The 24,364-nt window shown below is 37.4% G+C and overlaps 1 protein-coding gene across 5 annotated transcripts in view; it reads left to right on the forward strand.

Moving 5' to 3' along the window:
- Sap47 (Synapse-associated protein 47kD) overlaps positions 1 to 24,364 on the forward strand; it is a 134,124-nt gene that overhangs the window by 105,004 nt on the left and 4,756 nt on the right. For 2 of the 5 annotated variants that reach the window (XM_003700817.3, XM_012279792.2), the window contains exons 5-8: positions 8,222 to 8,359; positions 10,187 to 10,326; positions 12,610 to 12,749; positions 18,390 to 18,560. In XM_003700817.3, the coding sequence (XP_003700865.1) occupies positions 8,222 to 8,359; positions 10,187 to 10,326; positions 12,610 to 12,749; positions 18,390 to 18,560 (589 nt within the window). Of the gene's footprint in view, positions 1 to 8,221; positions 8,360 to 10,186; positions 10,327 to 12,609; positions 12,750 to 18,389; positions 18,561 to 21,657; positions 22,885 to 24,364 lie in introns of those variants that run through there. The other 3 variants (XM_012279796.2, XM_012279793.2, XM_012279794.2) reach the window with 3 other exon arrangements.

A 24,364-nucleotide genomic window follows, 5' to 3' on the forward strand; every position in this document is an offset into this window, starting at 1 on the left:
CATTACAATTTTTAAAGAAAGTCTATTAAAACTCTCAGAATTTTCAAACTAAGAAACTGTATTAAAACCGTACAAGAATTTCTAACCAAACAGTATTATTTTAACGATAATGAAGACCAACCACCCTGAAACTATCTCTACGACCACAATATCATCGAGAAGGCCGGAGCTTCCCGTCCGCCATTACTCGGTCACCAGAAATTTGATTTAACGGGTCATATTGCTATATCACGGGCCTCCGACCTCCGGAAGAGGAGAGCATTGCTCGAAAAACCTGAAGAAATATCTTCCGGCTTGACGGATCACATCCATGGAATCGATCCGGGTTGGACAACCTGGAGAAATGAAATAGCGTCTGCTGAAGAATTCAATAGCATTCTTCGAACAGACACCTCGTATTCGCTCGAAACGTGGAATGTATAACTTTCCTTCCGCGTGTACGATCGTACAGAACGACAAAGGACATTGTGCATATGGGTTTATGTCGTGAGTAATTCTTTATTATGTATGGTACAGAATTTATTTGGAAAATGTATTCTGGAACTTGTAGAATACAAATTCTTTTGTGAATTTTATTGAAAATATTTTTGAAACTTGGGGGAAATTTTTGGGAGGAGGAGAAAGAAATTCGGGTCAGATTAGAGTGATTAGAGGAGCTAGAAATTAGGGACAATTGAGGAGGACGTAGGGAGAGACTATGGACCTGAGGAGAACCTGAGGAGAGATTATAAAAATCAAATAAAGAAACTTAGAAAAACCTTGTAAAGGGGGAACTTGGAGAATCTGAGAGAAAAATTAGAGAGAATTCAGAGAAAACCTGAGAAGAAAGTATAGAGAATCTAGCAACCAAGAAAATTCAGGGAGAGACTATGAGAAACCTAGGAAGAGCCTAAGGAGAGATTATAAGCCTAAGGGAGTGGCACTTAGAGTAAGTCTAAAGAGACTATAGAATCTAGAGGAAACTGGTGGAAGAACTAAAGAGAACTCTAGAAAGAACCTAAGATGTGACCATAGATCAGAGATATGTGGAATCCTAAGAAAATCTAGGGAGAGACTCTAATGAACCCAGGGAGAACCTAAGACCAAGTTACAGGAAATCCAGCAAAAATTAAAAGAATGACTTCCGTGGAAGAATAATCCCTGTCACCCTTGTGAAACCGAAGGATATTATTGAAAACCTAGGAAAAGACTAGAGAAAATATAGGGAGAGCCTCGAGAGAACCTAGAAATAGGTGGAGAGTAGAGAAACTATAAAACAACTCCCTAACAGTACATTAATAATTATAAAGTTATAATTGCAATTAAACGTAGCACAGGCACTAATTTACCCTGGCCATATTAATAACAAGAAAGTTTCAATTAATATTTCCGTGCATAGAAAATGGAAATCCCATTCGAAGTAATAATTAACATGATGTAAGCTTTAGTATAACGTAACAGTCCGCGATTGTTAATGCACTATCGTCACGGTAGAAAATGATCGGTACTTCCCGTCTCGCGTTTCAAATTACCAACCACGGTGCTGTATATCATTGGAGAATTTCGTGGTACAGTTCGCTCCTTGTTGATCCTTGACTGTACACACGAAGCTCATTTACTTGATTTATGAATATTACGTCGTCAGGCATACAATTTCTGATATCGATCGGTAATGTTGAACACCGAAGATCGTGCTGTCCCGTTGTACCCGAACCATGAAAAATAATTGCTGCTTTGCACGTGGAAAATGAGTCGAAGCTGTGCGCCCGACATTATGGCTGACTCGTTTATTCGCGTGACCAACGGTTGTAAAAATCCACCGGGGACGCGTACACACAATTGTAAAAGTGTGACGTACGCTCATCGACTACTGCTGAATAAAAATAAACCGAGCTTTCTGGGCCACTGGCGCACTTATTGTACACCCTTTGCTTTCATACGGAAATTATTGTATTAAGGGCAGAGGGCAACTTTGGGACTTTATGTGATGATACATTTTATTTTTGTAAAGAGGAAAATTGCAAGGTTTATAGAAATTTTTATTGTGGTAAGATTTTGGCGATATAATGCGAGGTATTTCGACGTTTGGTAATTGCATAGGGAGTGTCTTAGCGCTTAGTAGCTTAATTCGGGGTAATTTGACGGGAGGGAGTTCAATAAGTGATCATTTTGATGCTTGGTCATTCGATATCTAGGAGTTCAGTATTTGGAAATTCTAGCGCGTGGTAATTCAACGCGTGGCAATTGCAGCGATTGGTAGTTCAACGCGTGGTAATACGACGCGTGGTAATTCGACACGTGGTAATTCGACGCATGCTAATTGCAGCGCTTGGTAGTTCAACGCGTGGTGATTTTAGCGCTTGGTAATTCAACGCGTGGTGATACCAGCTCCTGGTAATTCAATGCGTGGTAATTACAGCGCTTGGTAGTTTAGCGCGAGGTAGTACAACGCGTGGTAATTGCAGCGCGTGGTAAATCGACGCGTGGTAATTCGACGCGTGGTAAATCGACGCGTGGTAATTCGACGCGTGGTAATTCAATACGTGGTAATTCGACGCGTGGTAATTCGACGCGTGGTAATTCAATACGTGGTAATTCGACGCGTGGTAATTCAATACGTGGTAATTCGACGCATGGTAATTCGATACGTGGTAATTCGACGCGTGGTAATTCGACGCTTGATAATTCCAGCGCTTGGTAGTTTAACACATGGTAATTCGACACGTGATAATACAGTACGTGGTAATTTGACTCATAGTAATTCAAAGCGTGATGAATCATTACATAGTACTTCAATTTTTGGTATCTCTACCTGTGCTAATTCTATTAGTGATAGTTCAATACCTGGTAATTCAACGCTTGGTTTGACTCATTATAATTCAACACCTGATAATTCCACCCTTATTAATTCAAAACGTAATAGATCAATACATAGTACTACAATTCTTCACAACTCAGCATGTATTAATTCACTACTTAATAATTCAACCTTCGTTAAACCTTGTGATAATTCAACATATGGCAATATAACGCGAAGTAACCCAAAACATAACCAAAGTAAAGTAAAGAACACTTTTCTTCCATCAATCAAATTTCTAAGCAAGCACAGCAACCCAAACCATAAATTTTTCATCTTTTCCAATCAACCCACAAAAATCCCATTTTCCGTTTCAGCCCTTTTTCATCTCCGGCCCAAAGGGCTTGGTGAAACGTTTGCACGTGTTTCATTACACCGTGAAATTGTCAAATCCATAGACAGTAGTAGAAATAAACAACGAAAAGTTCCATGTATAGCGTATGGAGAGAAAAAAATATGAAAAATGGCGGTCGATCTCCCGAACAATTTCTGTCCGTGGTAAAGGTCGTTTATTCGGGGCGGTGATTGCTGTCGGTTAACTTCAGTAGCTAACCAACGAAACAAAAATATCGATCGATGGTCGGTGGTCGACGAAGAATGTTATCGTCGCGACGGCGATGCACTGTCTGCGAGAAGTCGAGAACTTTGTTGACCCAAATACAAGCGATAATAAGGGAGCTGGCTTAGCCGAGCGTGAGCCTTGGCGCCACAGGGTACTCTATCTTTAATACATCAGGGTATATTTCTTCAAGGTCTTTGTGGAGTCAGAGTTTACTGGTCTTGAAAGTCATCCAATCGAAAATCCTTATGTGCACGGCCATTTGAGTCTTTAATATGTGGTGATTCGATGCGTAGTAATTGCAGCGCTTGGTAGTTCTACGCGTGGTGATTCTAGCGCTTGGTAATTTAACGCGTGGTAATTCGATACGTGGTAATTCGACGCGTGGTAATTCGGCGCGTGGTAATTCGACGCGTGGTGATTGCAGCGCGTGGTGATTGCAGCGCGTGGTGATTGCAGCGCGTGGTGATTGCAGCGCGTGGTGATTGCAGCGCGTGGTAATTCGACGCTTGGTGATTGCAGCGCGTGGTAATTCGATGCGTGGTAGTTGCAATGCGCGGTAACTCGACGCTTGGTCGTTTCAGGCGTAGCAATTCGACGCTTGGTAATTTCACGCATGGTAATTCGACGCGTGGTAATCCGACGCATGGTAATTCAACGCGTGGTAATTCGGCGCACGGTAATTCGACGCATGATGATTGCAGCGCGTGATAATTCGACGCTTGGTGATTGCAGCGCGTGGTAATTCGATGCGTGGTAATTGCAACGCGTGGTAATTCGACGCTTGGTCATTTCACGCGTGGTAATTCGACGCTTGGTAATTTCACGCGTGGTAATTCGACGCGTGGTAATTGCAGCGCGTGGTAATTCGACGCGTAGTAATTCGATACGTGGTAATTCGACGCGTAGTAATTCGACGCGTGGTAATTCGACGCGTGGTAATTCAACGCGTGGTAATTCGACGCGTCGAATTAATATTAGATTATCTATTATTAAAATTTGAATAAGATGGAGAATAGCTGAAAGGATTAATGTTAATATTATAACTAATATTAAATAGTATTAAATACTATGAAGTACTTTTTTATAATTGTACTTTGAATATCATTACTGTATTTATAGTATGTACAGTACACATTTAATCTGTTAATTACAGCAAAATTGACTTGGTAATTATTGTCATGGAGTGTCTGACTTTACACGTGCATTTCTACTGACATGTTAGGAATAATGGAAATTAAGTGGGGTTTTATTTCAAAGTGATTGACACTGCATCCCTAATTGACAGTCAACGTATCAAGGATAGAAATAAAGAATGATGTGATTAAACCGAGGATTGGTTTCATTTAGAGTACCCGTCTCGATAGCTGACAATCAACTTATGAAAAAGTGATGGGGTAAAGTGAAGCTTAATTTAAAAGTCGGTAACTTCTATCTTCATTACCATAATTCAACACATCAATTATTAATATTACACGTATAATCACAATTATTTAAATTACAATAATAAATAAATATGTATATAATGATTCACATGTCCACACTCGTTCGACCTAAAAAAGTAAATTTCTATAAGGTAGTAAAAGCAACCCTAATCTTCGAAAACAGTCGAAAGTCAAATAGTTAACTTTTGACCATCAGTAAAGCCAGCAGAAGTAACATTTGATCGAATCCACTCGATCGAGTGTAGAGTCAACCGTATCGACCCTCTCGAGTCACAATGGGCCGCAATCAACTTCATTGGACGAAAGTTGAATAGTTTCGAGTTCGCCTGACTGGTATACACAGCGTCAAGAAGTTCGTTAATCTGAATTAGGGAAGTGGTTACGCCTAACTAAATTCGAGGCGTCCACATTGATATCAGTTCCTTTAAGTCGGCTATCGATGTTCCACGAAGCTTCGGTATCAAGAGCATCGAGCCAGAGATTGTTAAGAACTTCGTTGACCTAAATACAAGTGCGATAATAAGAAGGTTAGACCGGTGGAGCTTGAGCTCCGCATCAGGGAACGTCTCGTCTTTAATCCTTTTGGTTACTGTCGTCCTTAGCCGGCCATTTTTCTTCGCCCTTAACCCGATCTCCTCCATTTGTTCTGTTTCAACCCCTGGCGTTTCTTTTTATCTGTTTCGTCGCTTATTTTTCTAACGTCGTACAGTTCACACTTAATCAACGTGGATAACGTAGAAAAATAAATATATAAAAGGTAGAAAAATAAATGAAGGGTAAAATAAATTAGTATAGTTTATCCGGATAAAAAGAAATATAGAAGAGAAGCAAGCGTTTAATTGTAGTTGGTCATTTAACGCGTGGTAATTGCAGCGCTTAGTAGTTCAGCGCGAGGTAATACGACGCGTGGCAATTGCGATGCGTGGTAATTCGATACATGGTAATTCCATACGTGGTAATTCGACGCGTGGTAATTGCAGCGCGTGATAATTGCAACGCGTGGTAAAATTGGACGCGTGGTAATTTCACGCATGGTGATTCGACGCGTGGTGATTGCAGCGCTTGGTAATTCGACACGTGGTAATTGCAGCGCGTGGTAATTCGACGCGTGGTAATTGCAGCGCGTGGTAATTGCAACGCGTGATAATTCGATGCGTGGTAATTGCAACGCGTGGTAAAATTCGACGCGTGGTAATTGCAGCGCGTGGTGATTCGACGCGTAGTGATTGCAGCGCTTGGTAATTCGACGCGTGGTAATTGCAGTGCGTGGTAATTTGACGCGTGGTAAGTGCAGCGCGTGGTGATTCGACGCGTGGTGATTGCAGCGCTTGGTAACTCGACGCGTGGTAATTGCAGTGCGTGGTAATTCGACGCGTGGTAATTGCAGCGCGTGCTAATTCGACGCGTGGTAATAGCAGCGCGTGGTAATTGCAACGCGTGGTAATTCGATGCGTGGTAATTGCAACGCGTGGTAAAATTCGACGCGTGGTGATTCGACGCATGGTAATTCGACGCGTGGTAAGTACAGCGCGTGGTAGTTGCAGCGCCTGGTCATTCGACGCATGGAAATCTTTACAACTTATAACATAAAACTTATAAAATTTCATAAAATTAAACTACTCGTTTGAAATAAAAAATATAGAGAAATAAATAAAAATTAAATTAGTATGTCTAGGTAAAAGTCACCATAGATGTTTAAGAGAAGCATCTTAAGTTGTAATATAAAATATTAAACTTGTACACGTTATTTGGCCGGTTTTGTAGTTGTAGTGTGAAACGGTGGTGGTGGTTCGTTATTGAAAAAACGCCAAAGAGAATTTTCCTTGACAGCGTATAAAACTCAAGGGTGATATTCAGCGAGATAGCTTTTAATAGCCTGCAATAAAGTTTTTGCTCGGATTTCCCCATTTTGTGCTTTGGTATGATGAATAATTTATGCGCTGTTAAAACGTCGGCTGTCTTTGCGCTTTAGTGATATGAAAAGATCATTAAGGAGACACTAAAGGTATAGTGCAAACATATTCCTTATTCGAGGACACAAAATGGGGGATTCATCTAGGATACGCTATGTTTTATTTCGGATATAATTGGAACAAGTTAATTAATTCAAAACAAGGTTGGATGATGATGGTATTATACCGTTATTTTACGTTGGTACATTCGGGTGCAAGGTAGAGTTGTTTAGGTAAGGTTCTGGGGGAAATTTAGGGAAAATGTACAAGTTACAGATTTTTGTACTTTCAAAATTTTGTAATTTAAAAATTTTTAAATATTTAATTTTTCAGATTTTAAAATTATCAAATTTTTTTAAATTCTTAGAGATCTGAAAAGAAATTACTAAATTTCAAGATATCAATATTCCCTAGGTATTATTTAAAATAATTATCTAGTTTCAAATAATATAGTTTCCTAATTTCAAATACGAGTCCTAGTAACAAATATTAGAAACCCTTAATTAAAAATTATTAAAATTCCTTAGTTTCAAATACTAACGTTACCTAGTTCCAAATATCAGAACTCCCTAGTTCAAAATTACAAAAATTCCTTCGTTCCAAATATCACAATTTCCTAGTTCCACATACCACAGTTTGTTAGTTTCAAATATCATAAATCCCAAGTTCAAGATTACAAAAATTCCCTAGTTCCAAATATCACAATTTCCTAGTTCCACATACCACAGTTTGTTAGTTTCAAATATCATAAATCCCAAGTTCAAGATTACAAAAATTCCCTAGTTCCAAATATCACAATTACCTAGTTCAAAATCAAAATTCCCTAGTTAAAAACTTTCCAGACTCTCACATTCTGAAAATTAGCAAATTCTCACCGTTTTCAATAAAAAAAAGTCCCAATATCAAAATCCCCAAATACATCATATTCCCCTAATTTCCAAATCCCTCCTCTAATTCTCAAATTTCCAAAACGGCAATATAACGCGAGTCTACGCCCAATCTCACTCTCTACACATATCTCCAAATTCCCAAATCCATCCCCCAATTCTCAAATCTCCAAAACAGCAATATAACGCGAGTCTACTCCCAATCTCATTCCCTACACTCCACAAAAAGAACCCTACATTGACTTTCCCAGCTCATTTTCGCCAACTGACAGCAAAAACGCTGCGCTATTACAAACGGTATAATTAGCTATCTACCATACGTCACTCGTTCACATGGCATATCAGCCTTAACTAAACGAAACCTACTTTGCACCCGAGTGAACCGGCACCGTACCAAACACAGCGATACCTATTTCTGTTGCTGAAGCATCAGACTATCGATGACACCGTTAATTGCACTCTGTCTCCACGTCCGGCGACACTTGTCCCCGACGGACGACAGCTGTACGCTCTTCTAATCGCAGAATTTAATGGTATTCCAGAGATTGGTCGCAGAACTGAACAAAGAACAGGAGGCTTTCATTGCCAACAAACACACCGAAAAGGGAGAGGCCGTTGCCCCGTGGGTCGGTGCACCCAACGAGGACGTATTGCGCGAAGAATGCTTATCTCTCTCTACGGTGAGTAATTCCTTTCCACTATGCCACGCTTGTTGTTCGACGAGTCCGCAATGATTTCCTGGTGAACGTTAGAAACACACGGAATCGAGCGATTCAATTCCCGTTTGCATGAACGAGGGAGAGTATAGAGTGCGCGTCTGTTGAAGACTCGCTGATACAGGACCGTTTTATTATGAGAAGGGATTACGCGGTCGCGCACGAGTCGGATTTTTGGTTATTGTGCATTTGCTAGGGGATGTTTTGGGGATTGAGTTGTGGGATTTATGGGTGATAAAATGGGGTGTCGGATGAGAGCGTGCGTCGTAAACGGGAGTGACGTAACTTGGGAAGCTGGGGTGGTAAATCTTAGATATGGATTATTTTGAGGTTGAAGGGCGTAGGATGTGGAATATCTTGTATTTGAAGTTTGGGAATTTCGAGATTAGTTTCAAATTATTAAATATTTAGATTTGTTTATTTTTTTATTTGGTAATTTTCAATTTTTAAAGTTGTAGTTTGTAGGTCCGCAATTCTCAATTCACAAATTCTTATATACCTATTCTCAAATTTTTATGTTCCAAAATTCCCTATTTCCAAATTTCCATATTTTCAAATTCCCTACTTCCTAATTCACTATTTCCAAATTTCCATATTACTAAATCCCCCTATTTTCAAATTTCCATGTTTTCAAATCCCCTAGTTCCAAATTTCCATCTTCTCGAATTCCCTAGTTCTAAATTTCCATCTTCCCAAATCCCCTATTTCCAAATCCCTATATTCCCAAATCCTCTAGTTCCAAATTTCCATCTTTCCAAATCTCCTATTCCCAAATTTCCTATTTCTAAATTTTCTATTCCCAAATTCCCTATTCTCAAACCCTCCTATTCTTAAATCCCCTACTCTAAAATTTTCATATTCTCAAATCCCCTAGTCCCAAATTTCCATCTTCTCAAATCCCCTATTTCCAAATTCCCATATTCCCAAATCCCTATATTCCCAAATCCCCTATTCCCAAATCCCCATATTCCCAAATCCCCTATTCCCAAATCCCCCTACTCCTAAATCCCCAATTCCCAAATCCCCATAATCTCAAATCCCCTATTCCCAAATGTCCATCTTCGCAAATCCCCTATTCCTAAATTTCCCTATTCCCAAATCTCCCTATTCCCAAATCCCCATATTCCCAAATCCCCTATTTCTCAAATTTTCCACTACAAAATCTCCCATTCCTAAATCCCCCATTCCTCAAACTTTCCACTGTCTAATTTCCCACTCTCAAATTTCCCACTCCCAAATTCCCTGTTGCCACATTTCCTAACCCCTAAATCCTTCTACCCCTAAATCCTCAAATTCCCAAACATGCAAATCATCAAATCCCCAACACCCAATTCTCCTATTCCAAATCTCCATATTCCTATTACCCTAATTTGTAAATCTTCCTATTTCCCAAATCCCCAATTTTCAAACGTCCAACTTCACGTTGCAACTAATTACCGTTTCGCGATTCTCCTTATCTAAAAGTCTAAGAAAAACTTCTCCACCCCGTCCATTTTATACTGCACTCTCTAATGTTATTCAGGAATGACTTACGCGATTTTAATGATGATGGAGAGGGTTGTTAGAATAAGAAATGAAAGCATAAACCGTACGTCGCCGACTTGGCGGATAGATTTCTCCTATCTCTATGGTAATACGAATTGCTACAAGAAGTTGAAGATAACATTTCTAAATTAGTCGTGTCTTTTTTAGTGCTCCCGATTTGTAGGTATAGAAATTCTGCGATTTTATTGTGGGGATAAGTAGTTAGGTTTTTGGGGTGCAGTTTCTGTAGTTGGACACTGATTTCAGGATAAACGCAACTTTTTGAGGCCCCCACCTGAAGGCGTAGACTTCCCATGGGACTTCGAAGCGGTGCAGCCAATGGCTGAAGCAACTCTTGCTTTAGACCCGAATCTTAAGGATATGAGATTCCAACTTGTACCCAAAGTGTAAGTCTCTGCATTTCGTTTTAATCAATTCTACAAACCTGTGTTTTAACAATTATTTTTGAAAGGTGATTGAAAAACAAAGTAACTTGATATAATAACATTGTAACACTGAGATATTGTAGTTATATCGACTTGAACTAAAAATTTGATATTAAAGCTTCACTTAATTCAAATCCAACCTTTAACCTAATATCAATTGAAATTTAACTTTAATTTAATTTTATGTTTATTAATAAATATTCAATTTTAATAATGTAATTTCAATCAGTACAAGTTCAAGGTTAATGTAATATGAATTCATACAAATTTACATTAATGTAATATTAATTTAAATTCATCTTTAACATTCATTCAAATTTAATGTTAATTTTATACAAATTAATATAACTTCAAATTAATATATCAATTGATGACAAAATTGATTACTTCTATAAGTTAAGTAGAACATATTCAAAGTTTAAAGCAATCTCAACACGTCAACAGTTGCCCTAATTAACTTCTACCGTATCGGTGTTCTACGTCTGCAGAAATGTTCAAGACTTTCAGTGCCATAAGAGAAGATCAAAACTACAGACTGAAATTCATACAATATAATCCAATCTGGCGCATTTTCGCGATCAGACACAGTATAGCTCGAATTTCTAATCATGTGTCATATCAGGTTACATGTGATTGATTCGAATAATCAGTTCTACAGACAGCGTATGTACTGAATGTATGTACCGATGCCAACCCATGAGTTGGCGCGTTGACACAGCTGTTTAGAAGAGCGTTGGTTCCGATTGGTCAGAATAGAAAAGTGGACAACTCAAGTGGGAATTGGAGAATTTGAAATTTGGGGAATTTAGAATTTGGGGAAGTGGAAATTGGGGAATTTAGAATTTGGGAAAGTGGAAATTGGGGAATTTGGGGAATTTGGAATTTGGGGATGTAGGAATTGGAGAATTTGGAATTTGAGGAATTTAGAAGTTGGGGAAGTTGTAATTTGGAGATGTGGGAATTGGGGAACTTAGAATTTGGAGATGTGGGAATTTGGGGAAGTTGGAATTTGGGAATGTGGGAATTAGGGAATTTGGAATTTGGGGATGTGGGAATTGGGGAATTTGGAATTTGGGGATGTGGGAATTAGGAAGTTTGAAATTTGGGGACAAGGGATTTGGGGAATTTGGAATTTGGGAATGTGAGAATTGGGAAATTTGGAAATTTGAGAATTTGTAATTTGGGAATGTGGGAATTTGAAAATTTGGAATTTGGGGATGTGGGAATTGGGGAATTTGGAATTTGGGGATGTGGGAATTGGAGAATTTGAAATTTGGGGACGAGGAATTTGGGGAATTTGGAATTTGGGAGTGTGAGAATTGGGAAATTTGGAAGTTTGAGAATTTGTAATTTGGGAAAGTGGGAATTTGAAAATTTGGAATTGAGGGATGTGGGAATTAGGGAATTTGGAATTTGGGGATGTGGGAATTGGGGAATTTGGAATTTGGGGATGTGGGAATTAGGAAGTTTGAAATTTGGGGACAAGGGATTTGGGGAATTTGGAATTTGGGAATGTGAGAATTGGGAAATTTGGAAATTTGAGAATTTGTAATTTGGGAATGTGGGAATTTGAAAATTTGGAATTTGGGGATGTGGGAATTGGGGAATTTGGAATTTGGGGATGTGGGAATTGGAGAATTTGAAATTTAGGGATGTGGGAATTGGGGAATTTGGAATTTGGGGATGTGGGAATTGGAGAATTTGAAATTTGGGGACGAGGAATTTCGGGAATTTGGAATTTGGGAGTGTGAGAATTGGGAAATTTGGAAGTTTGAGAATTTGTAATTTGGGAAAGTGGGAATTTGAAAATTTGGAATTGAGGGATGTGGGAATTGGGGAATTTTGGAATTTGAAAATTTGGAATTGGGGAATGTGGGAATTGAGGAATTAGGGAATTTGGAAATTGAGAAAATTAGCAATTTGGGAATTGGGACAAGCGTCTTAAGAATGAGATTGCACGAATTGCGTTCAGCAGTTATTGCCATTATTCTTATTTACCAAAACATAACTAGAAGTGTTAACAGTGAGAAACTTCTTTTACTTCATGTCACGCGCCATCTCGTGGCTTGACATACGTATGTAACCCCGAATCGATTATTTACCGGTGTAAATGAAATCAGTCCACGGTGGGTCGCGTTAATTGGCAATTTCCAAAACGGTGTCCGATTACCGTAAATCGGAAACTAAGGCTCTCTGTATCGGATTCGAAGTTTCACATCGAGATTAATTCCCCGTGTCGTACAGAATTTCCGAAGAGAATTTCTGGCGGAACTACTTCTACCGGGTGTCGGTTCTCCGCCAGAGCCACGAGCTGAACGCCATGGCCAGCCAGGCAGAAAACAACCAAAATCTGACCTCTACCGGAAATGTGAATCAACCCGAAGGTAATTCCACTTCGACCTACACTATTCGTCGTTAGACATTATTATTCTTGGTTCGATGCATTTTGCCAATGCAATACCGTATATAACAGTCGATCCTCTCGGCCATATATAAAGTTCTTCGATGCATCGCGTTTTGCTTTGGTCTGAAATAGTTTCATGTTGAATATGGACCTTTTTAATATTCTTTTATCAACTCTTTGTTGGAAGACATATTGAGGCAAGATTGACATAATTTATTAATTTTTTTACTGTGTAATTTTTTCATGTATGATTGTACTTATGTAGTACAAATTTAATCAGAATATTTTATTTGTTTTTTATTGGGCTTGTAAAATATTTTGTAGAAAATTCTCTTAAAAGAAAAATAATTTTTTAAAAACTATTCAAATTTTTTAAATTTTAATTTTATTAGACAGTGAGTTTATTGTATAATACAGTCACTGTCCATATTAAACAATTGTTTAATTGCTTCAAACATAATTTTTGTGCAAAAATAATAAAATTTCTTTACGCGATATTTTACTTTAAATGAGTAAACAAGAATCCCTAAAAACTATAATATACAAGAAAATAATAAAGTCTACATACATGGAGTCCACATATATGGCCATCAGTAGAATTTAAATATACCAACAAGAAATAAATTAGTAAAGGAAGAGCTCCATAAAATATTTTAATATCTCCTCCAATAACACTGTATGTCTTCCATTTATTAATTTACCGCATCGTATCGCAGTATAATACTGTAATTATACTATCAGAAGCAGCGGAACTGTTTTACATATTACATGATCAAATTAATCAAAACGCTTTGCATAGTCGATGGCTGGCACTTTAAGCTACCGTGTATTTATTCCACAAATGTATATTATACCGCAAATTGATGCTTGAATATCATACGAACACTTATTACATAATTAAGAAGATAAACGGATTGATTTCAACCGCAAGATAGATGAATTACTTATAAACTTTGTGCAGTGGAAGACGCATTTAATATTATAGCTCGTTATGAAATCAGAGACTACCATAATAAAATCGTTTCAGAAGTTTGTGACGTTGTACGATGCTTTTTTTTTAAGAGGTGGTATTTATTCGTTTTATTTTATTCGTTTGGTACTTTTATAAGTTGTAGTTCTGGGCTCTTATTTTTGTACTCATTGGTATTTTGTACTCTTGTACTCATTGGTAATTTGTTCCTTGTACTCTTTATTTATTAGTACTTTTTGTACTCTTGTACTCATTGATAATTTGTTTTTTGTACTCTTTACTTATTGGTACTTTTGTATTTTGTACTTCTGTATTCATTGATACTTTGCTACTTTGTACTCTTGTACTTTGTACTCATTGATACTTTTGTACTGTGTACTCTTGTACTTTGTACTCATTGATACTTCTGTACTTTGTACTGTTGCACTTGATACTCATTGATACTTTTGTACTGTGTACTCTTGTACTTTGTACTCATTGATACTTTTGTACTTTGTACTCTTGTACTTGGTACTTATTGATACTTTTGTACTTTGTACTCATTGATAGTTTTGCACTTTGTACTCATTGATACTCTTGTACTTTGTAATGTTGTACTTGGTAATTATTGATACTTCTGTACTTTATACTCTTATACTATATACTCATTGATACTTTTATACTTTGTACTCATTGATACTCTTGTACTTTGTACTGTTGTACTTGGTAATTATTGATACTTCTGTACTTTGTACTCTTATACTATATACTCATTGATACTTTTATACTTTGTACTCATTGATACTCTTGTACTTTGTACTGTTGTAGTTGGTAATTATTGATACTTCTGTACTTTGTACTCATTGATACTCTTGTACTGTGTATTCTTGTACTTTGTACTCATTGATACTTCTGTACTTTGTACTGTTGTACTTGGTAATTATTGATACTTTTGTACTGTGTACTCTTGCACTTTGTACTCATTGATACTTTTTTACTTCATATTCTTACATACATTGATACTTTTATACTGTGTACTCTTGCACTCATTGATACTTTTGTACTTACTTCCTAGTAATTCTTGGTACTTCTACACTATATAATCTCATACTTTTTGCAGTATGCTTTCATACTTTGTTTCATTATTCATAGTACTCTTGCATTTTCTATTTTTATACTTCTACTTATTACATCAACAGCAACTTTCAAAGAACAAAAGAGAGGATGAATTTTTTCGTACTCGACCCAGCATCAATATTTCAATAAAAACTCCAACAAAGTCTCCATAATAAAATGATCTCCCCAACAAACAAGCAAAAACCATCTTACAAAAAAACAAAAATGTAACATTTTCCCGATGCACTCAAAGGTGCCCTCGCGCGAAAAACGTCACAAGCTTCTGAAATAACCGAATAAAACCAAAACCCAATACCAGTGTCCATCAAACAATTAAATTCACCAACGTGTTTCTATCAATCGCATGTATTCGTTAAAAGTTCAATAACAAATAGACGTCTCGTTCAACACGAAAATTGATCATTGAACGCGTCAAAAGAGCGGCATTGACCGCGTCAAATATCCGACACTTTTGTTCGTATGAAACCCGTCATTGTGAAAGGTGCAATAAAACTAGAGGAGAACAGAGCGAAACGTTTATACCCAGCCATCGACGTCATTTCCGTGGAGAGGGTCGACCTCGGTACCACGTAGAAAAATGAAAAGAAGAACACGTGACACGTTCTTCTTTTCATTATTTTCATCGTTCACTGGTATGTCTCTTAGTTTGCATCGCAAGAGTTCAGAGTTGCTTGACTCGACATACCTTTGTTGCCCGAAAGTAGCACAGTAATTTCCGATCGTCGAGACAGGACGGATTTAGCCCGTTCGTCTGGAGGCGCACGATGTCGCTCAGCGTCGCGGACAAAGCTGAGGGGCAATAAAGGGGGAGGAAAACGTTTACGAGCGTCGTGCGTCTACGATCCTGATCGACGACACTTCCCGAGATGGGAATCCCCTTTGCATGGCACGATTCGATAGTTTGATGTGTCGTGTTGATCTTTATCCTTTAAACGAGCCTCCAATAACGTTGACGTGAAAATACTCGAACGGTTATTGAATGGATTAGTGGGATCATGAGATGAGCTCTGGAAGATTACTTAACAATTCACTGCAATTAGTTAAAATTCCAGATTTATTAATTGACAATTATAGTGATGTTACAGTATTGCACATTAATGGCTGTAATAGTCATAATAAGCATAATAGTCACATTAATCAGATTGGTGAAGGAGAGTTTGAATTTCTGGAGCTCTTCTTGTGGCGAGTGCATAAGGCTTCCCTTGGAGGACATCTTGTATGTAAACTGATAGATTTTCTAGTTTTATAATCTACAAGTCCTATATTTCACTATTGTCAATTCTTAAAATTCCTAGAATTCCAAACATTCCTATAATTCCTAAATTTCCTAAAATTTCTGAAATTCCCAAATTTCCTAAAATTCCTAAAATTTTTGAAATTCCTAAAGTTCCTAAAATTCTTAAAATTCCTAAATTTCCCAAAATTTCTCATATTCCCAGAATTCATTAAATTCTCAGAATTTCCAATATTCCCAAAATTCCCAAAATTCCCAAATTCCCAGAATTCCCAAAATTCCAAGAATTACTCAAATTCCCAAAATTCCCAAAATTCCCAGAATTCCCAGAGTTCCTAAAATTCCCGAAATTCCTCAAATTCCCAAAATTCCCAAAATTCTCAAACTTTCCAAAATTCCCAGAATTCCTAAATTTCCCAAAGTTCTCAAACTTCCCAAAATTTCCAGAATTCTTAGAATTCCCAGAGTTCCCAAAATTCCCAGAATTCCTAGAATTTCCAGAGTTCCTAAAATTCCCAGAATTCCTAAAATTCTCAGAATTTCCAATATTCCCAAAATTCCCAAAATTCCCAGAATTTCCAAAATCCCGAAATTCCAAAAACTCCAAAATTCTCAACATATCCCAAAATATTAATAATCCCAGAATCCAAAGGTCAACAAATATGTGACCTCTCTCCGTGTCTAACATGTTGTCCCTAGGGAAGCCAGAATGTTGCCTGTACTATCGTTTTTCGATACTTTCCTCTCGAGGTATATCACAGCTGCGTGTCACATCGCATCACGATGAATTTCCTGCGCGTAGCACGACGGGAACCGAACACGCTTCGAATTAGCGAGTCGTAGCCGATTAATATCGCATCGTTGTTACCTGGGTGCTCGACGAAATTACAAATGACCCGTTAATTCGAGCGAAACGATAATTTCTCATGAAATTTCGATGCGTTGTAGTGGTATCGCTTGCGAAATTCATGTACGTCAACATGTTGGGGGCTCGGTTCTTCTTGTAAGACGTTTTGAGAGATGGAAAAATGGAGAAATGGCGGAAAGGTGTCGAATTAAAAATGGAGAGATTGAACTATTTATGAGTAGTATTGAACTAATTGAAGTAGTGACATATTAATGGTGACTGATATGAGTGGTCTAAGATGAAGAGTAAAATGATTATATAAATTCAAAAATAATTATGTTGTAATATTTGTCAAGTAAAATCAAACAAAGTCAAATAAAGTCAAGTACTTTAAGAACACACATTTTCTGAAACACATATAGTTTCTAGTCAAGTACAGTCAAATAAAGTCAGGTTAATTTAAGCACATAAATTTTCTGAAACACCTGTAGTTTCTAGTCAAAAGTAAAATCAAATAAAGTCAGGTAATTTGAGCACATAAATTTTCTAAAACACCTATAGTTTCTTATCAAGCGAAGTCAAATAAAGTCAGCTACTTTAAACACACAGATTTTCTGAGACACCCATAATTTTTAATCAAAAGTAGAGTCAAATAAAGTCAGATACTTTAAACACATAGATTTTCTGAAACACCCATAATTTTCAGTCAAAAGTAAAGTCAAAAGTCAGATACTTTAAGCATACAGATTTTGTAAAACACCCATAGTTTCCTCTCAAGGAAGGTCAAATAAAATCAGGTATATTAAACACACAGATTTTGTAAAACACCTATAATTTCTAAAATGAATTTTGCCTTATTTATTGTCAAAATTAAAATACTATATGAATAATAAACCTTGTATTTACATGTCGTCACACAAGAATTAAATCCACACACAAATTAAATAGGAGAACTGAAACATTTTAGACCACTCCGCCATTTTGAAACACCGGTGCCATTTGATTTAGTTACGAGCCGAATGAAACGCACCGGTTCAGAGAATCCTGAGGGCGGTGAAATATTGTCGGCCCCGTGGAATAATTATTCGATGAGAATTCGAAACCTCCGCCAGGGGTTGTTCACCCCTTAACAACCTTCTCTTCCAAGAATTCAACTGCACTTCCGTCTGCTCTCAAACTCTCACTATCGAATTAATTTTTGCTAAAACCGGCTTCGCAAAACTCGTTTCCTCAACAGAGGTTAATTGAAAAATGAATATCTCCCGGATGCACCGGAAGTGCAGTATTTTCCGGGATATGAAATTTCAACGAGAACACGGCGCAACGAACAGCAACTCGAGCGAGATACACGTTTAAACGCGACTGTTGATAGACAAGCTTTAGAGCTTTAGCGTTTAGGCACTTGCTACCCAAAACCCTTCTAGTTTAGCCGTGAGTGTTGTCTTGCGAACAGTTCAAGTGACCACTGGCCAGGAAAGCAGCGGAGCGGTCATCACCGGAAGTAACAGCGCGTTGGCCGATTCTCCGGGCCACGAATTCGTGTCCGATAGCATGAGGGTCTCGGACACGGACCTCGAAGAGGTCCGAGAAGGCATGAAAAAGCTCGGGATGCAACCACCTAAAGGTTAGTAATCGTTGGTCGTCGTTAACAACATATTAATACAAATGACGTCTGCATAGAATCTCCAAGTGATTGAACATTTATCTATACTGCACTTTAGGGTCAATGTCCTTAGTATTCTTCAAGGAATAGAAACGTTGACGTTGTTTCATTAAATATCCTGGGAATTTTAGGGTTCGAGTATGTGTGGAGTAATATGTTGCGTTGGGATGCGAAAATTAAGGTCGATTGCTAGTACTTGTGTTTTGTAAGTATTTGCAATTTGGGATTTTGGGAATTTGAGAATTTGGGGATCTGGGGAATTTGGGGATCTGGGAAATTTGGAGATCTGTGGAATTTGGGGATCTGGGGAATTTTAGGGATCTAGGGATCTCAAGATTTCGGAATTTAGGGATTTCGGCATCTAGAGATCTAGGGATCTAGGGATTTTAGGATCTAAGTATTTTAGGATCTAGGGATTTTGGAATCTGGAATATTTGGGATTTTGGAATCTGGAATATTTGGGATTTTGGGATCTAGGGATTTCGGGACCTAAGGGTCTAGGGATTTTAAGATCTAGAGATTTTGGAATTTTGGAATCTAGGGATTTTAGAGTCTAAGGATTTTAGGATTTAGGGACTTTGGAATCTGGGTTTTTTGGAATTTGGAGATTTTGAGATCTAGGAATTTGGAGATTTCGGAATCTAAGGATTTGGGGATCTAGGGATCTAGGGAATTTGGAATCTGGGTTTTTTGGGATCTAGGGATTTTGGAATCTAAGGATTTGGGGGTCTAGGGACTTTGGAATCTGGGGTTTCTGAGATTCAAGGATTTTTGGATCTAGGGATTTAAGGATTTATGGGATTAGTGATTTATAGATATATTGATCTAGGAATTTTATTGATTTATTGATCTATGGGTTCAGAAATTTGAGGATCTGGGGAATTCAGAAATTTAGAGATCTAGGGATTTAGGAATTTAGTAATTTGGAGATTTGAGGATTTAAAAATTTATCAATTTAGAAATTTGGGTATTTAAGAATTTGTAAATTTGTTGAACCAATAAATACTATCACCTGGAACTAAAAAATTGTAATATATAATATTAGGAATTTTGAAACTTGAAACTTTCACACTTCTATACAACTCAAAACCTTGTACTAGCAATCGATTCTATTTTTTGCGTCACAGCACAGCCCACCCTTCTACTCGAACCTAAAGGTGAATTCATACATCGACGGATGAAATAAAGCTTGAAACGACTATGAAACATACGACACATTTTATCATAATTTATCACCACTATAAAATAATCAGAATTAAACTGAATCGATACCACAAGAGAAAATATAAAAATAATTAATCAATGCTTTTCACTCGTAAAAATATCGAAGTCCGAGTACTTACAGTCGTTTCAAACTCATTGTTAATCCACATTCGACCCGTCGCCGTATAAATGCACCCGAACTCCTGCCACGATTCCTTCTCAATTTACCAGCGAAAGTGGTAGGTATCGATAAGTTTTGCCAGCGAACGAAAGAGAAAAGACAGAAGGACTCTTGGCACGAGTACAACTGTGCAGTGTCCTCGATCGAATCGACCTCGAAAACAGCCCACGTGTGCACGCTGATTCGAAATTTTTCTGTACACACACCTCGACGATTAGCCACGAAGGCACTCGATATGTATTTCAAGAGACGTCCTTTTCGATGTTCAGTTACGACCACCAACGAATTATTATTCCGATTCGGAGGATACATTCTTGGATCAACCCCTTTTCTATTCTGTACTTACTTTCCCTACAACTTTTATCTCTTTCAATAAATATTAAACATTATATCTGTGATGTTGCAAATGTATTTACTGGTTGTTGTATTTTAGTGTTGCAGTCTATGTTTATATAAACAATGTTGTATGACAATATTTTATAACAATGTTTTATAACAATGTATTATAACAATGTTTTTATTAAAACAATTTTTACATGTTACAATACATATTGTGTTACATATAATGCATCTATTATATGATGTCATAGTTCAAATACATTTTGTCTTTTCAATAAACATTAAAATAAATATTTTTACAAAAATAAAATTGTTAAGTGTACATTTTTTATCTGGAGAAATATTGCAAATGTATTAGCTGCTCACTTCAATGAATATTAAAATATATATTTATATAAAAAATCACTAAGTATGCATTTACACAAAAGAAGATAATAAAATATACATTTATTATGTAGAATCACATTGCAAGTATATTATAGTCTGTTTCAATGAAAATTATAAATAATTATACAAAAAGAAATTTTTACATGATATTTATTATTTGAGTTGCATTATATGACATCTATTATCTTAATTACATTACATGATATTTATTATCTGAATTACATGACATGATATTTATTATCTGAGTTGCATTATATGACATTTATTATCTGAATTACATGACATGATATTTATTATCTGAGTTGCATTATATGGCATTTATTATCTGAACTACATTATTGTACTATGACATTTATTATGTAAATTACATTACATATTATCTGATTACATGTATTGTCAGTAACGTCATAAATGTCTTTGTTATGTTATTAAACATTGCAAATGATCATAAAAAAAAAATAGGTAGAAGGTCGTAAGTACAGATTGAGAAAAGGGGTTGCTCCAATAGAACGCTGAATATGCAGGGCACAAAGTGTCCGAAACACCGTCCCCCGTGAGTATACGTTAAAATCAACATAATCGTGTCACTCGATCTCTCTGTGTTCCACCTTCTCACCAGCGTTAGTCGTCTGCCACGTTTTTCTGTAGTTAGTGTACGTTTATGTGCGAGCTTTGTCCAAGTTCCTGTGTGCTTCAGTAGCGAGTTCCCGTTGCATATGTTCCCTGTTCTAACCTTCTCACAGGGTCGGCCTTCCAGGGACCTAGAAGGCCTAGAAAAAAAGAAGACCTAATAAAAAAAATTGCAAGAATGAAATGAAAAATAAAAGAAATACATTGATGACTTTTATTTTTTCTTTCGTTGCAACCCCTTTGGCCGACCCTGGTTTCTAATCGACTATAATGTCTCATGTGACTAAACGACCGCTTTCCATTCTATTCTGTCAACAGCCTAAAGAAGAGGAGAGAGTTTGCCCCCAATAAAAAGCATTATCCAAAAAGCACACCCCTCAAAAAAAAAATAAAATACGACAAGCTTCTTTCCCCGTCTCGAAGACCGACGTTGAGTTTTCGCTTCTCCTCGAACCCTCCCCCTTCTTTTCTTTTACGTTTTAGTCCATGTGTGGTCGACTAATCGCGGATACGACCCTCGTTACAACCCCTCGTTTCTCTCCTCTTTGATTCCAGATTTCCTTTGAACCCTCGTCTCGCGAACGATCGACCGGGGGTGGTTTTTCTCGACGGTTTTCGTTTATCGCGACGTTCCTTTCTTTCTAGCGTTCGAGGAAGATTGAGAGGGAGGAGAAGGCACGGGAGGGGTGAGGATTAGATGAATAAGTAACGCAGATCGTAAGCGGATACAGCGTTTAGGTTATACGTCGGATTTGAAGCGTGATATAAAAAGCGTAGACCCGATGATAGCGGCCATAGACGTACCGCGAGTTAGAGAGCAACACTTGGTGAAGGGAGAGAAAGAGAGAGAGCGAGTGCGAGAGAAAACGAGGACGCGTGTATGGGTGCGAATGGGAGCACACGGTTTTAAGAGAAGAACCGAAAAATTCTAGCAGAGAGTAAGAGAGAGAGCGAGAGATATTACAAAAGGAATAAAACTCGATTAAGTGTCTGTATGTCTGTCCGTTTGTCTGTTTGTCTGTCTGTCTTCGTTCTTAATCAATAAATATTGTCTCTTGTCGATTCTCTTCGTGTTTGTGCCGCGTTAAAAGAGTACGCTAATTGAACATCACCATTTTGTCGAGTCGCGACAGGGCAGTTAGGGGCGAGTTTGCTGAAGAGAATCCACTAAGTGTTACATACATAAAGAATTAAGACAAAATAAAAGAAGTAACATATAAAAATTCGTTGAATGACAATACGTGTTTTAAAGAAATAAAAAAAAAAAGTAAATAAAAATCGGGGATCGAGGTGTAACTTTCGTCTCGTCTCTCGTGGGTGTAGTCCTCGTAGTGATTTTCCTTCCGATTCAATTCAACTAAACGCATAATAACGACGAGTTTACCTTAACACGGCGAAATAAAAAAAAAAAGACACAGGAAATAAACGGCCGGCCAGAGGCGACCCGTTTACACGCCCGTCCACCCGAACGAGAACACGCGAAATCGCGGGGATAAAATGCGACGAGGCGACGATTATAGCGGGGATATGTACGTGCGAGAGATACATGGAAACGGGATTTCGAAAACATCGAACGAATTGAATGAGCTTTTCGGACGGACGATTTCGGCGATGTTTCAACCCTTTGCGGTCGGACTTTTTTAGTGAACATTTATTCGTTAGTTGTATTTAAGGTTTTTTATAAGGACATTTGGAAATTTTTTGATTTTTGTATTTAGGGGATTTTGGGGAGAACTTGGAAACTTGGGAATTTGAGTATTTTGGGAAAATTTGGGATATTGTAAGGTTAGGAAGTTTGAAATTTGGAGATTTGGGAATTTGGGGATTTGGGGATTTGGAGGTTTGAGAATTTGGGAATTTGGGGGTTTGAGAATTTGGGAATTTGGGGATTTGGGAAATTGGGGATTTGGGGATTTGGGGATTTGAGAATTTAGGAATTTGGGAATTTGGAAACTAGAGAATTTGGGTATTTGGAAATTTGGAATCTAGGGAATTTGGGGATTTGGAAATTTGGAGACTAGGGAAATTGGGAATTTGGAAATTTGGAAACTAAGGAATTTGGGGATTTGGAAATTTGGAAACTAGAGAAATTGGGAATTTGGAAATTTGGGGATTTGGGGATTTGGAAATTTGGAAACTAGAGAAATTGGGAATTTGGAAATTTGGAAACTAAGGAATTTGGGGATTTCGAAATTTGGAAACTAGGGAAATTGGGAATTTGGAAATTTGGGGATTTGGAAATTTGGAAACTAGGGAAATTGGGAATTTGGAAATTTGGAAATTTGGAAACTAAGGAATTTGGGGATTTGGAAATTTGGAAACTAGGGAAATTGGGAATTTGGAAATTTGGGGATTTGGAAATTTGGAAACTAGGGAAATTGGGAATTTGGAAATTTGGGGATTTGGAAACTTCGAAACTAGGGATTTGGGGATTTGGAAATTTGGGGGCTAGGGAATTTGGGGATTTGGAAATTGGAGATTTAGAGAATTTGGGAATTTGGAGATTTGGGGTCTATGGAATTTGGGGATTTGGAAATTTGGAAACTAGGGAAATTGGGAATTTGGAAATTTGGGGATTTGGAAACTTGGAAACTAGGGAATTTGGGGATGTGGAAATTTGGGGGCTAGGGAATTTGGGGATTTGAAAATTGGGGATCTAGAAAATTTGGGAATTTGGAAATTTTGAAATTCCAGAATTTAGAGATTCAAAAATCTAAGAATTTGAAGATTTGGTAATTTGAAAAATTGCTAATTAGGGGATGAAAATTTAGAAATTCCAAAATTTGGACTATTGCAAACTTACAACTTTAGAAACCTAAAAACCTAGAAATTTGAATATTCAAACTCTCAAGAATTTCATTTCATATAAAAATCTCCCACTTTGTAAATTTGACGACATAAAATTTGAAACTCCCAGTTTGTAAATTCAGAACTACAGTAAAATACAAACATTTATACATACTCGATCGAGCGCAAAGGGTTAAAAATGGGTCGTAGCACCGGTGCGATAAAAAAGGGGAGGGGG

This window comes from Megachile rotundata, chromosome 12 (assembly GCF_050947335.1).
Source record: "Megachile rotundata isolate GNS110a chromosome 12, iyMegRotu1, whole genome shotgun sequence".
NCBI classification, from domain to species: domain Eukaryota; kingdom Metazoa; phylum Arthropoda; class Insecta; order Hymenoptera; family Megachilidae; genus Megachile; species Megachile rotundata.